Consider the following 14138-nt stretch of genomic DNA (forward strand, 5'->3'; position numbering starts at 1 on the left):
GTCGAATTAATGGACTACTGGTTACTTTAATAAATTCAATAGATTGAGAACATTCGGGGTTGATTAAGGAAGCAATAATAACATTCGGGTCATATTCACTTTAGATAGCTTCGGGCCAAATGATTAAGAAAATACAGCCTAATTAGGCTTTAGCATAGGGCACGCCAAAATATTTAGGTGTGCCTAAGAAGCAACAAGGCCAAAAATTGGCATTAGGATGAAGGATTGTGCCAGCCTAGCAAAAGGTTGTTGGCTGTTGTTCAATACAGTGGGCGCTGTAGCAAAGGTTGTAGACTTAGGCTCGAGCCAGACAAGCAGACAAGCTGCGATTGGGTGTGGGTTGAGAGGGTAATGAGCCTAAAGAGAACCCATGGGCCTGGTTCGTCATCCAGGTCAGGTTGTTCTAAGCAGTGGGTTCGAAGAACCCTGTAGAAAATCGAGCTTCGGTTATACGCCAAGAGTTCACGACGGTGCCGCCACAAATATTGGTGTTTTCAAACAAGGCTGCCTCGAGGTTCGAATGAACCCTTGATTTCATAACAGAGAGGGCAGCTCAACATTAGATTCATAGAAAAATGGTGATGGGTGTCCAAAACCCGATGATATTTTTCTAGAATTCAAGATCTAAACGTTGGGAAGTAATATAAAATTTGCTAAGTATTCTTGAGTTACAAAAAAGACAGTATTCTTGGGAAGTAATATAAAATAACTTTTATATACAGTATTTTTAATGACTCTGTATAACCCAAGACAGTATTCTTGAATATAATAGTAAGGATAAAATAATTTAGGGACCTAATTTTCATTGAGGTGATAGTTCAAGGACTAAATCAGCACTTCACTCTATATAACTAGCAGTTTTATGCTTTAGACATATGTTTAATTGACTCTGTAAAGTCACGAGCTAGTACCACATAATGGACAAATAGTAATTTCATTTTTGTTGACGATTTGCTAATATCGCCAATAATATAATATCTAGAACCATCACCATACAATGCAATGAAATCATACAAAGACAAGAGTCTGTTTGGTACTCTACTTGAATCCAACTTTTTAAACTTAAAAACAATTTTCAAGTTTTGGGCTTTAAAAACTTGTTTGGTATGATTATTTTCAAAAACTGAACTCAAGACTAACTAAAAAATATAGTTTATTCTATAAAAACATTAAAAGTGAGTTTTTAAGCTTAAACTCACTCATTTCTTTTCTCTCCCTCCTCCTCTCTCATTCCAAATCTATCTCTCTCCTTATTTTTTTGACCTTTTTCATCTCTCATTCAATTCGCTCTTTTCATTCTCTCGGTTCTTTCTCTCACTCCTCTTCCTCTCTATCTCGTCCGATCCTCTCTCTTCTTTCTCTTTCCTTCAATCATCTCTTACTTTTTTTCCTCCTCTCTCCTCTTTCTCCCTCTCTTGTGACCCCTTCTTTTTAGTTCTCTTTGTCTAGTTTAAGTCGTAAGATTTAAAAATTTTAAATCGCAAATCAATCAAGTTTTTTAGTCTTAAAAAAATTGTTTTCAAGAAATGTTCTTAAGAAATGTTTTAAGAAATAATAAAAATTTTCAAATATGATATCAAACAGAGCCCAAGAGTTCAAGACTTATCTTTTGGAGTTTCAAGCAAAAGAACATGTTTGAGCAAGACATAGGTAGCGTCATTGAGGTCCACCAACGACAACGGCATGTAAGGAGGACGCTCCCGTGACAGACATTGGGAGTTCGTGGAGCTTTATGGATTGAAGCGCCCTACTTTCAGTGATGGCCCGCGACGACATCGCTAGCGCGCACTTTCCAGCGGTGAACAGCGACCAAGTATTTTGGGCTCTGTAAGCTTGGACATGCTATAGTTCGTGTTGAATGGTGCATTCATGATGGTGGCACCACTCTGTACTCCATTTTTTGTTTTTTTCTGTCCCTGTCTTAAGCCTAATGAGATTTTGATTTTCATTTCTATACGACTATAACGTCTTCGGTCTGCAGTGGTTTGGTAAATAAGTTGCTCAATTTTTGTTTTCTTCCTTTTTCGGAGGTTAGTTGGTGACCAAACATCAATTTGGCTTGTGTCTCTTCGGGCTAATAGGTTAATTGTTGTTGCTCCATGTTTGCTGTATCTATCAGGTTGTGGGTATATTAGAATATTTCCAGAGAAGTCCGTAAATAGGGACAACCTTAACTACCGTATAAAATAATTATAAAACAAATATAAAGACAAAATGAATCGAAAAATGAGTCTCTACAGTATACTTGGTGTATATACACATGTACTCCCACATATAGAAACTGTATAGGGACACAACCTTGAGTGGATAATAGGTCCACAACCATGATCGCTGATGGGCAGTTGGAGTTCAAACGCCTCCGCTCTCGGCTGTTGCTGCACTCGCCTACGGTTGCCCCCACAAACTTTATTGCTACTTTGCAGCTAGAGTTCACTTTATGATCCACTAGCCTCCCTGCACATGCATAGAAGACTCTTTTATAATGACATCATTTTACGCGTGACTCATACAATTTAAATGTATTTATTTATGTGGATTTGAAAAATGAATTAAACATTAAAAGAATGAATGTAACCTTATCATATATTTGATGAAAGCAAAATATCTTTGAACACAACATTTCTTGTGAAGACTCCCATATATTTTGATGGGTTTTTCCAGCAAGAAAAACCGTTGTCAGCATTGTCACAGCCCATTCCAAATAATTAATTTTTTTTGATAATGTGAAATGACGGTTTTATCCTTGGACGGGGAAAGTGTCGTGTGTGTATGACATATTAAGACTTAAAGATTATTTTGTGGTTTTGGATGGGTGACCCACGTGGATCACACACACACACACACAAACCTCATTCTCTTTCTTCCTACCCGTACACTCTCTCTCTCGGTTTCAGTCTCTCTCTCTCCTTGCAATTCGTACGGACAAGCTTCAAGATCACCCCAAACTTCACCGATCGAAGGTTTTGGGTGCACCATTGTGTTCCTCGTGGTGCTACGAGTTGATTGTTACCCATTTCAGGTAAGAATCCCTTCGAAATCTCAAGAACCCGTAACCCAATTTTCATGCACTATTCATGTGGACGTAAAACCTTGCATTTCAGGGAATTCTAAGCTTATAGGAAGCTTAATGAGGTCCTCACGAGTCTCGGGGTAGCTCGTTCGAAGAATTTGGACGTCGGGATCACGAGAAACGTCGAGTTGCAATTTTGGTCAGAATATCGAAGTTTTCCCGACGTGATTTCGTGAGATTTGAAGCTTTAAATATGTATAACGCCATTCTTCTCACTCTAAGATTTCATTTGGTTCAAATTTCATGAAAAATTGTTGAGAAACGAGTGAGAATAGTGAGTTTGAAATTTCACCCAGTTTCCGGCAACCGGCAACTTGCCGGGGACGAAGACGGAATATTCCGTCAGTTTGGACAGTATATTCACACGGTGTTAGTTAGATTAGACGGAATTTGTTAGGTTTAACGGAATATTCCCAATGGTGGTTAGGGAATCCATCAGGTTTGGGCCGCACATGGGGGCGCGTTTTGCCGCGCCTTTGCGGGCGCGTGGTAGCGCGTGGGAGGTCCAAAAATATTTCTAAAAATATGGGGATAATCCTGAGGTCGTGTAGATCACTGTGATATATTCATATACCTATTTTGAGCAATGTATGAGAAGTTATTAGCTAGTTTTGTATATGTGCCTAAAAATAACGTTTTTATAGTTAATTCGCATATAGGTGAGACTTATCCCGAGGACGAGCATATCCACGGGCGACTCGGGGGCTACGACCCTTCGACTTATCAGTGAGTGGGGTTTTGTTTTCAGTATATATTTATATACTTGATATATTTCCCAGAAATGCATTTTAAAGAAAGGATGCTTTGAAATAATATGCCAAATGCTTCTATATTTTGAATATGCATTGCATGATTGCATACATTTATAAATGTGGTGCTATGGAGGCACAGGTGAGTTTAGGTAAGTTATGTTTGGTTGTGTGAATCATCGATGATGTGATATGTGATATGTGATTAAGTAATGTTAAGCTCATAAAGCTGCACCTAGGGTGATTGTGATTTAGCCAAAAATATGAAGTACATGCCTATTTATTTATGTCACCTCCCGCACTATATGCTCATATTGGATCCAACTTAAGTGTACAGTCTTGTCGTACATACCTTATTCCTGGTTCCAACTCATAGGTGACTAGCGAAGTATCGCTTGGCTATTATGAGAGAATAGAGTTAAGCATAATTATATTTCACCAAATCTTGTCGTACAGACCCTTTTCAGTGGTTCCGACTTATGTGCGGTATATTGCCGTATAGGTCATAGTAGTGACTCCGGCTAGATTGAGCTTGAGCTATGAATTTAGCCGTACAGACTACCTTAGGAGTTCCGGCTAGCATATCACATTTCTATGAAATTATTCTTACCTGGATTGTTTACTTTGTTATATTTTGGCATGGCATAGCATACATATGAATATGATTGTGTGAAACATGAATTGAATTGATATGATTCTACATATATATATATATATATATATGTGTGTGTGTGTGTGTGTGTGTGTATGCTTATATCTTAATTCTGGGAAAATCTTACATGTTTTACAGCGAAGGGTTAGTATGTTGATAAATGAAATGTTTTTGTAAAACATTTGTTTTTGCCCACTCACGTTTTCTGTTTTCCGCCCCTCCAGGTTCTAAGTAAGTTGTTGTTGGTGGCTCGGGATCGTCGGCAATTCTGACCTATTTGAATAATAGTAGGACATTCCTGGTACTGTGTAACTAGTACTTGTCCTACTAGACTGCACCTAGACTTATTATGCTCTGATTAGGAGTGTTCACTGTTGTAACTAACTCTTATCACTTTCGTTTAGTAGTGCACTCTAGTAATTTGGTTTTTAATTATTCGTATATTTACTATCTTTATCGCTTCCGCACTGTGCACATGGCTACGTCACTCTCACATGACGGCCAGCATGCCTTGACCTCAATCGGGGTGTGTCAGTTATTGTAAGATCCCACATCGCCCAGGTAAGAGTGATCCTTATATTTATATTTTCATCCCTACCTAGCACGAGGCATTTTGGGAGTTCACTGGCTTCGGGTTCTGTAGGAACTCCGAAGTTAAGCAAGAAGGAGGCCAGAGCACTCCCAGGATAGGTGACCCACTGGGAAGTTGCTCATGAGTTCCTATAAACAAAACTGTGAGGGTGTGGTCGGGGCCCAAAGCGGACAATGTCGTGCTACGGTGGTGGAGCGGGCCCAAGAAGTGGTCCGTCCCGAGTCGGGATATGACAAAATGGTATCAGAGCCAATCCCTGGCCTGAAGTGTGCCGACGAGGACGTCGAGCCTCTAAGGGGTGTGGATTGTAAGATCCCACATTGCCCATGGGAGTGATCCTTATATGTATATTATCATCCCTACCTAGCACGAGGTCTTTTGGGAGCTCACTGGCTTCGGGTTCCGTAGGAAATCCGAAGTTAAGCGAGAAGGAGTCCAGAGCACTCCTAGGATGGGTGACCCACTGGGAAGTTGCTCGTGAGTTCCTAGAAACAAAACCGTGAGGGCGTGGTCGGGGCCCAAAGCGGACAATGTCGTGCTACGGTGGTGGAGTGGGCCCGGGAAGTGGTCTGTCCCGGGCCGAGATGTGACAAGCATGACATAGAAGATTAATATTATTTACATTGAAAACTTTAGGAAGATGTTTACATGCAAAAAAGATTACGACTGCAACATGAAAAGTTTTCGTCCTGTATTGTTGGTTGAGGTAGTAGATGTCCCATGAACTGAGCTAGTAAAAGTTGTATTCAAGACAAATAAAATATCAAACGCGGTTTATTGTCTTTCATTTTAAATCATATGGTGTTGCATTTACTTCAATAAAAAAAAAGTGAAAACAGTTAAAAATTATGATAGAAATTTAATTAGCAAAGCTACAACCCAGTGAGAGTTTGAATTAATAGATTAGATTCACTCACATAGAAACATTTACCTTAGCATTTGCTAACTCTGTATAAGTTATTCATGACGCGCAATTTAAAGCATTAGTCTTGAAACTATAAATCACGAACAACTTGTTAGAGCAGCAATATTAACAGGAATGGATATATTAATTGACAACGTTTAAAAAGTAGAATCTTAAATGAGATAAAAACTGTACATTCACTAAAAACTAAAATCCCATATGAGATGAAACAATCAAAGAATCTACTCATATATAAATATGTGATCATGAATGAATGGAACAACCCGTTCCAATTTACTGTGCATATTTTTCCTCAAGCATGTAAAATGACATTCATGCCCTTGAGGCTTAGTGACGTGGATGTATGTATATAGTCTAAATTTTTTTCTCGCCAATGTGATTAAGTTGAATTCGACGTCATGATAATGTGGAGGCAAGTTAGGGCCGAGTTGGGTGAGTAGGATAGATGTTATGAAGAATGGGGGGTTGGGTTGGTACTTTTAGACCCAATTGCATGGATCTTAAATTTGGTAGTCCAATTAGAGCTTGAGGTTGTTTTAGGTGATCAACCCTGTAAGCCACACACACACACGTGCAACCTTCATCCTTCCTCCTTCTTTCTCGAACCCTCTTCCCCGTCCATACAGTCTGTACACACACACACACCCAACCATCTTCATCTTGCACACAGATTGAACTATTGGAGGTCATTTCCAAGTTCCTTGCAAGTTCAGGAACCTAATCATACCATTTGGTTGACGTAAGGACCTCGAGAACTCTGGAACCCGTGAGTTCTAGAGTGGTGTTCTGTAGCTCTGTGGTGATCGTGGTCATATTACGGAGTTTTAAAGTTTAAGGGAGCCTTAAAACTACTCCATAGAGACTTGGGGACAATTGTGGAGTGGTTTGGACGTCGGGACACCTAAGTTTATCGAGTTGCAGACTTAGCTGGACTATCGAAGGATTTTCTTACTGTTTCCCGTCGGTTTTAGGTCTTCAAAGTGGTAAGAATATGTTGTACTAGTTCAGAGCTTCATTTTGGTATAAATTTCATGATATTTGGTTGAAAAACGAGGAAGATATTAAGGTTTAAAGTTTTTCAAGAAACCGGCAACGCAGCAGCAACCGGCGCCAGAGTCCAGCGAATCACCGGAGATATTCCGTCAACTTTGATGGATAATACTAACGGTGTCAGGTAAAGTTAACGATATATACTATTATTTAATGGAATATTCCCTAACGCTGTTAGGGATTCCGTTTGTGTGCCAAGCACGTGCCTGCGCATGTGACCGTGCCTTGGCAGGCGCATGAGGGCCCGTGGGACATCAGAAAATTCTCCTAAAAATATAGGGATGCTCATGGTGTTGAGTAGGCCACGATGGTATATTCAAACACCTCAATTGAGCAACGTATGAGAAACTATTACACGATCTTGGTTATGTGCTTAAAATTGACATTAAAATAGTGGTTTCACATATAGGTGAGACGTTTTCGGAGGACGAGCGTAGCCAGGTGAGACTAAGGGGTTACGATCTGGCAACATACCAATGAGTGGGCTTTTGAATTTCTATATATACGTATATATGCTTTACGTTTTCTCAGAAATAGTTTTAAATGGTTTTTATGTTTTAAAATACCATGTCATAATTACTTTATATTTTAGCATATGATTTAGTATAGTTTTGCATAATATTGCATGTTATTCCGGAGGCCAAGGTAAGTTCAGGTGAGTACACATTGTTGATATGATTACATAGCAGTTAGTGAGGAATTGTTGTGCGTAGAATTCATTGTCCTGCACCTCGATATTAGTGCTCCACCCGAGGCCAAGGCCTAGCCTTCACGTGATTGTTCACCTCTCGTACCACACGCTCACCTTGGATCCAAGACAGGTGCCAGCCTGTCGTACAGACCACATTAGGTGGTTTCGACTCGTAGGTGACTTGCGATACTTCGCACAGCCTTCACGTGATCGTAGCATTTGAGCGTATTTATTTACAGCTAGCTTGTCGTATAGACCATATTAGGTGGTTCCGACTCGTGTGCAAGACTTGACTGATGAGTTATGGATTCAGCCGTACAAGTCACCTTAGGTCACTCCGGCTGATATGTCGTTTTATATTGATTGATTTCACTTGACTTGCTTATGCATTGTGGAATTGATTGGCAAGGCATGAATGTGGGTTATGTTACTCTCGAGCATGGTTCTTGTATACATACGTAGTACTATTTTTTGGGAAATTATACGTTTTTTACGATGAGGGGTTATTATTTTTGGGAAGAGAAATTGTTTTGAAAAGCTTTGTTTTTGCCCACTCACTTTCTGTTTTGCACCCCTCCAGGTTCTAGGTAGAAGTTCTTGCTAGTGGCTCACGAGAACTTCACGGCGGTTTTGACAGACATCATCAATGTAGGGTTTCTTTTATGATCTGTATAATTAGTAATTAGACTTCTGGATCTACACTATAAACACTTTCACTCGTACTTATATGCTAGTCTAGTGTAAATTAGTTAGTTGGTTTTTATTTACCCACATTTTGATATCACGTTCACTTCCGCACAGCGCACATGGCTACATCACCCTCACGTGACGGCCAGCATGCCTCGATTGGGGTGGGGATGTGTTAATGGATATTCAATATAAGCATAAAATTATTCTCTTAATTCTATGAAAATAACATAATAGAACTTTTAACGTACTAACCGTGTCCCTTTAACGTGGATATATTCAATGTTCACCTTATGAATCAAACCTAGAAATAGTTGCTCTCAAAAAAAGGCAAACACTTTACTCCTAAGGATGTAACGAAAGTATTCCATATCTACCAAAATAATTATTTGTATTAAATACAAATTGAAGTTAATTAGATAAGAAGACAGTCATATATAGTTTCGTGTCATCTTTATCTTACTTGGAAAGTCTGATTCCCTTCTGAAATATCTCTATAACAAAGCAATTCAATCCTCTAGTAAAGAGAAAAAACCAAATTGTTTCCATCCCAAACAACAAGTAAATTACAACAATAGGATGAACTACAAAACGATAGACGAAAGACTAAGAGCTTACCCTCGCAAAATCAAAGCTCACCAAAATGCTTATCCTAACCAGAGAATCGTACATAATAAATCTGCATCAACATGTAATCATAGAAACAAAAAATTAAAATTTATAAATACCATCATTTCACTACAAATTTGAATAAATCCCGAAACGATACATTGGAATAATCTTTTAGGTCTTCCAATATTAATAGGGTAGAAATTCATAAGACAAAACACAACAATTCATTAAATTCAAAGTTGCACATATTTCTTATATACCTTGAATATCATGTTTTTTATATGATTGTGACTATGACCTGATTTCTCTTTGATCAGCCTGGGCAACTCAGTATTTTCAAAAACCTGCAATTATTATACAAAGTCAACACATTATATACATACAGGAAATTGCTAATGTTAAAATTTAATAATACAAAAGCAGCAAGTACCAAAAGATTATTCTCTATAGAAAACTCAAATAGTTTAAATATCAAAATTCAAACACAAAGTCAGAGAAGAACATTATGATTATTGAGCTAGTATTGAATAATGAGTTCACCATATTTATAAATCAAGAAATGCAATCCACCATTAAAATTCTATTAATTAAACAGTTACCCCTATATTTTTTGCTAATGAGTCTGACTAAGTATAACCTATCTGCTTTGCTTCAACCACCACCTCACTAAAAGTGCGTCCTTCAGTGAAGTTGTTGAAGATAATACTCAAAGTTCCACCGCAACATCAAATGATAGAAGCAAGACTTGTGTTAAAAGTCATATGATGTGTGCATTTGCAGACATCAAGATTTTACGTTCGCAAGAAAATGAATCACTCCATTAAAAAGAGAGGAACTACTGATACTGCAGGTACATTAACCGGACCACTAATTTTAAATGACAACATATGCTCAAGTAAGCAAAAGACGAAAAGACAAAAAGAAGAGGTTATATACCGGTTTCAATGTCAGTGTCAGGGCCCTCTTAAACCTGGTTCCAGAATGAGGACAGTCCAACACTCTCGTAGTGACTAATACTTATTGTGACCTTCACCCGGTTTGTGGTGTAGCACTACACCAGCTCCTTTAGATGTGGCCACTGTTAAAAATTCTCCTCAAACTACAAAAACCTAATTCACTAAATAACCAAAAAGTGCTCACTTTTGAATTCTTACCTTCAAAAATCAAACTCATTAAAAGTTAGAAACATAGACCCACATCCCATTGCTTTGCAGTTTCTAAATTGTAATTCTTGGAATCTTTCAGCCTAAATAAACAAAAAGGGTAGATAATGTTAGAATATAATGTTGTATGGTTGAGATCTTGCCATGTGTAATTAGATTAGGTGGTTTGTTAGATTAGTAGTTTGTTAGGAAGTCTGTTAGAGTGACTAGTTTACTATAAATACATACACTTGTAATTACTCCATCATTAAGAAAACAATACAAAAATCTCATTTACCTTCTTACTTCTCTCTCTCTCTGTTCTCTGCTACTCTCTCTCATAACTCTGTTTTCTATTTCTTTAACATTAACATGGTATCATCGCCAGTCTAGGCTAATCGCCAACTCCGATCCTGTGTTCTTCCGCTGTTTTGATTCTTTTTCGTGGTGGTTATTGAGTTCTTTGGTGGAGTCGTCTTTCACCAACTCAATCGTCGGTGTCCAAGCTTTAGAATCTTGATTCTTGGAGCTCCATTATTGGTTCTTGAAGATCGCTAACTTCCACTATACATTTCTTGTGCTGTGCTTGTGTCTTCTTTGTGTTTCTGGGCACCTCCGACTACCCATGTATGTGTTTCTCAAGCTGCAAATTGTTGCACATAAGGTGTTCGACCTTTTTCCTTAGTGAAATCTTCCTCTCAATTTTCTCAAAATGGTCACTGCAAATAAGTTGCAAATCTTGCAATCCCCAATTACTGGCTTGATTTCTTCGGTCTCTACATCCGTTTCTGTCAAGTTGGACGAGACCAATTACCTTCAATGGCACTTTCTATTGCAATTACTGCTTGAGGGCCATGGCATTATGGGATTTGTTGACGGATCAAATCTGTGTCCTCCTCAGTATGCAGCAACCTCTGCACATTCAGCACTCCAAAATGGTTCCTCTACTAGCCCTAAATCAGATGAGTTTAAAGCATGGAAAATGCACGATTATGCTCTGATGTTGCTCCTTATTGCAACACTTTCTTCATCCGCAATTTCATGTGTGATTGGTAGCACGAGCTCTCGAGAGATGTGGGTTCGTCTCCAAAACCATTTTTTCTTACCAAGTACAAAAACCAGTATAATCAAGTTATAGACTTATCTTTACAACATGAAGAAAGGATCAGATTCAATTTCCCGGTTTCTTCGAAGAATTAAAGAAGCAAGAGATGGACTTTCTGTTCTTGGTGTCACACTTACTGATGAAGACTTTGTGCTCATTGCGTTGAATGGACTCCCTGCAACATACAACACATTTAAATGTGTAATCAGAAGGCGTGAGAGTGTTATTTCACTCGAGAACTTTCGTCAACAATTGCTCGCTAAGGAAGCCATTGTGGATTGTGCTTCTGTGGCACCCCTTCTGTCTACTGTGGTAACTAAATTTGGTGACTGTCAGACACAAGGTTCTTTCTTTCCTCTCTCTAGCTCTCAGTTACATGCTGGTTTCAATAATGGTTATCATGCTCAACCAATTTTAGTTCATGCCAATCACGCTTAGATAATAATGTTGATGGTTATAATGGTGTGTATAGCAATTTTCGATTCAAGAATCATGGTAAAGGGAGGTTTCATTACAATAATGGTGCAACCTACAAGTATTTTCCTGAACTTTCACCTGGAATTCTTGGCTCCCCGCCATCTCCAAATTTTAATTCTCCACCACCTGATTTTCCTACACATCAAATTTGTTCACAGAAGGATCATTTTAATGATGATTGTTATCCCAGACATAATGCTCAGTCTTCAGTTTCAACCCCTGAATCATGTCAAAGCCCATTGGATCAACAATTCAAACTAGGTTGTCCAGTCATCCTGCAGAAACATGAAACACCTTTACAGAGTAATTCTGATGTTGAAATTCATACGGTTTATGATTGCAAGTCTGGTTCTCTCTCGGACTTCATTGTTTCAGAAGATGAAATGTTTTTAGATGATGTCAAAGACCAAGTTTTGGAATGTATTGACAACGAAGGTACAGAATCTCAATTGATTTCAATGGGTTTACAATCGTGTATTCAAGTGACATTTCCGGTTCTTAACTCTGACAACAAGACTGACATTAGTGTTCCTGCTCAAACTGTTGCACTTGCACATGAGTTCAGAAGATTTTATGTATTTCGGTTATGCAATGGTGGATGTATATTCGATATTCAGTTAGGCTATCATATGAGAATTTGTGACAAGGGTGGGGACACCAGGTCTACGTTGGTTTGGCTACTATGGTACACATGATATAGCAATAATATACAAGCTCAAGATGCTAGGAGGGTTTTCTTATTGCAGAGACTTTGTGCAGCAGCAACCTCACTCTCCAATTGCAAGAAATACTGCACTAATGATTCTTTGAGAACCTGACTGCTTCAACCTCATGATTAGGTGCCCCAATCTTGAGTTTGAGGGGGGATGTTAGAATATAATGTTGTATGGTTGAGATCTTGCCATGTGTAATTAGATTAGGTGGTTTGTTAGATTAGTAGTTTGTTAGGAAGTCTGTTAGAGTGACTAGTTTACTATAAATACATACACTTGTAATTACTCCATCATTAAGAAAACAATACAAAAATCTCATTTACCTTCTTACTTCTCTCTCTCTCTGTTCTCTGCTACTCTCTCTCATAACTCTGTTTTCTTTTTCTTTAACATTAACAGATAAAACGAAGACCGAGAGTGAGACACATTACCTTGTTCTGCCGTTTGGTTGTGTATGGAGTGGAATAGCTGAAAATCGACCAAAAGTTGAAATTCAGTTTGGGTGAACTGGAAAATCAGAACTAATTTCCATAAATAAAAAAAGTATATATAATAGCATTGGAAAATCAGAAACCCGAGCCATTTTCCATTTTTCAAGATGAAAAATACAAAATGAAATGAATGGAGTGGAGTGGAAGCAGAGGAAGAGACCTGGCCTCCGGCAACGCGGAGCGAGATGCCCTTGCTGCCATAATCGCCTAGTGGGAAGGATCTGAGAGAGAGAGAGAGAGTGGAGATTATGTTGTATTTATACGTGGTAAATGGTAAAAGCAAGAGGGATCTGAGGAAATACAGAGATGAAAAAAGATACCCATGATAAAGAGCGGAGGAGATGCTGCCCAACGGAGGAGGAGGAAGGAGGGAGGAGCCTGGAGGGCGAGATGTTGTACAACGGAGGAGGAAGGAGGAGATGCTGTCGAACGGAGAAGGATGTTGTTGTTCGTGGTTTGTGGTTCACGTTTTTGAGAGAGAACATGAGAGATCCTTTTAGAAACAAATGGAAAAGCCTCGTTCTGGAAACAAATGGAAAAGCCGAGCTTTTGCCTTCCCGCGATGACCAACTTCTTTATCATTTTTTATCATTTTTGTGCCACAATCCTGTAGCCGGGTTTAACTTGTGATATTTTTTAATCATTTTTTCATCCTATACCACAAACCATGGGCGTAGGTTTAAAAAACCAAGAACAGGTTAAAAGAAAGGCTCACGGATGGTGGTAAGCTGGATAGATAGGTATGCGAAGAGGAGGAGGAACAAATAAAGCGGTGTGGATGAAAGAGGCGGGGCATTATTTGAAAATAAATCTTATGCACTCATTTTTGCTGTTTTGATTTGTTTTTGGCCGAAGGGCAACTTGGTCCAATTCTTTTTGTCGAAATGGGTGACACCAAAATTCTTGTCTCATGCTGCTCTCCACTGTTCATCAGCCTTCTGGCTTTATACATAAAAGATTGGCATCATCTTCATTGGAGATTAAACTTCGTCGAATATTGGAGTTCACGTTTTGTGTCCCTAATTATTCCCTAAAGATGGCATTAGCTTACTATCTAATAATGAAGCAATTCTAGTCACATTTTTGTGAAGAAAAAAAATTTGGTGTCATAATTTGAATATTTTCTTGTTAAAATGTTCATAATTTTTTTTTACAATAACCTAATGTTAAATTAATTAAAAA

General features: G+C 38.5%; 1 protein-coding gene and 1 long non-coding RNA gene across 11 annotated transcripts; both read right to left on the bottom strand.

The window, feature by feature from the left end:
- Window positions 1–2204: 2204 nt before the first annotated feature.
- Window positions 2205–6143, bottom strand: LOC126619619 (uncharacterized). The gene is made up of 2 exons (XR_007622119.1): window positions 5995–6143; window positions 2205–2454 (listed from the first exon to the last, which is right to left on the bottom strand). It is a non-coding gene; the product is annotated as an uncharacterized LOC126619619 (long non-coding RNA).
- Window positions 6144–8762: 2619 nt separating this feature from the next.
- On the bottom strand, window positions 8763–13632 carry LOC126619617 (uncharacterized). 10 transcript variants are annotated; one of them, XR_007622113.1, is made up of 9 exons: window positions 13277–13632; window positions 13117–13177; window positions 12897–12933; window positions 11831–12027; window positions 10469–11450; window positions 10183–10274; window positions 9965–10091; window positions 9289–9372; window positions 8763–9095 (listed from the first exon to the last, which is right to left on the bottom strand). XR_007622113.1 is itself a non-coding variant. In XM_050288032.1 (5 exons), exons 2-5 carry the CDS (start codon window positions 13155–13157, stop codon window positions 9069–9071), a joined length of 228 nt encoding a protein of 75 aa, XP_050143989.1. In that variant the 5' UTR covers window positions 13158–13177; window positions 13277–13627; the 3' UTR covers window positions 8763–9068. The 10 variants fall into 10 exon arrangements, 3 of the variants coding, with proteins under 3 accessions (XP_050143989.1, XP_050143987.1, XP_050143988.1); XR_007622112.1 differs by having other exon boundaries at window positions 9965–10127; window positions 10226–10274; window positions 13277–13631; XR_007622114.1 differs by lacking the exons at window positions 9965–10091; window positions 10183–10274.
- Window positions 13633–14138: the final 506 nt, after the last annotated feature.

Source organism: Malus sylvestris, chromosome 4 (genome assembly GCF_916048215.2).
Source record: "Malus sylvestris chromosome 4, drMalSylv7.2, whole genome shotgun sequence".
NCBI classification, from domain to species: domain Eukaryota; kingdom Viridiplantae; phylum Streptophyta; class Magnoliopsida; order Rosales; family Rosaceae; genus Malus; species Malus sylvestris.

Excerpts from the sequence above, each read along its gene's own strand:
- LOC126619617 (XM_050288030.1), bottom strand. The coding sequence starts at position 13,441 with ATGTTCTCTCTCAAAAACGTGAACCACAAACCACGAACAACAACATCC. Across the intron at positions 13,178-13,276 it reads TCCTCCGCTCTTTATCATGG|ATCCTTCCCACTAGGCGATT; the intron begins GTATCTTTTTTC and ends TCTCTCTCTCAG. Across the intron at positions 12,934-13,116 it reads TCCGCGTTGCCGGAGGCCAG|CTATTCCACTCCATACACAA; the intron begins GTCTCTTCCTCT and ends GTCGATTTTCAG.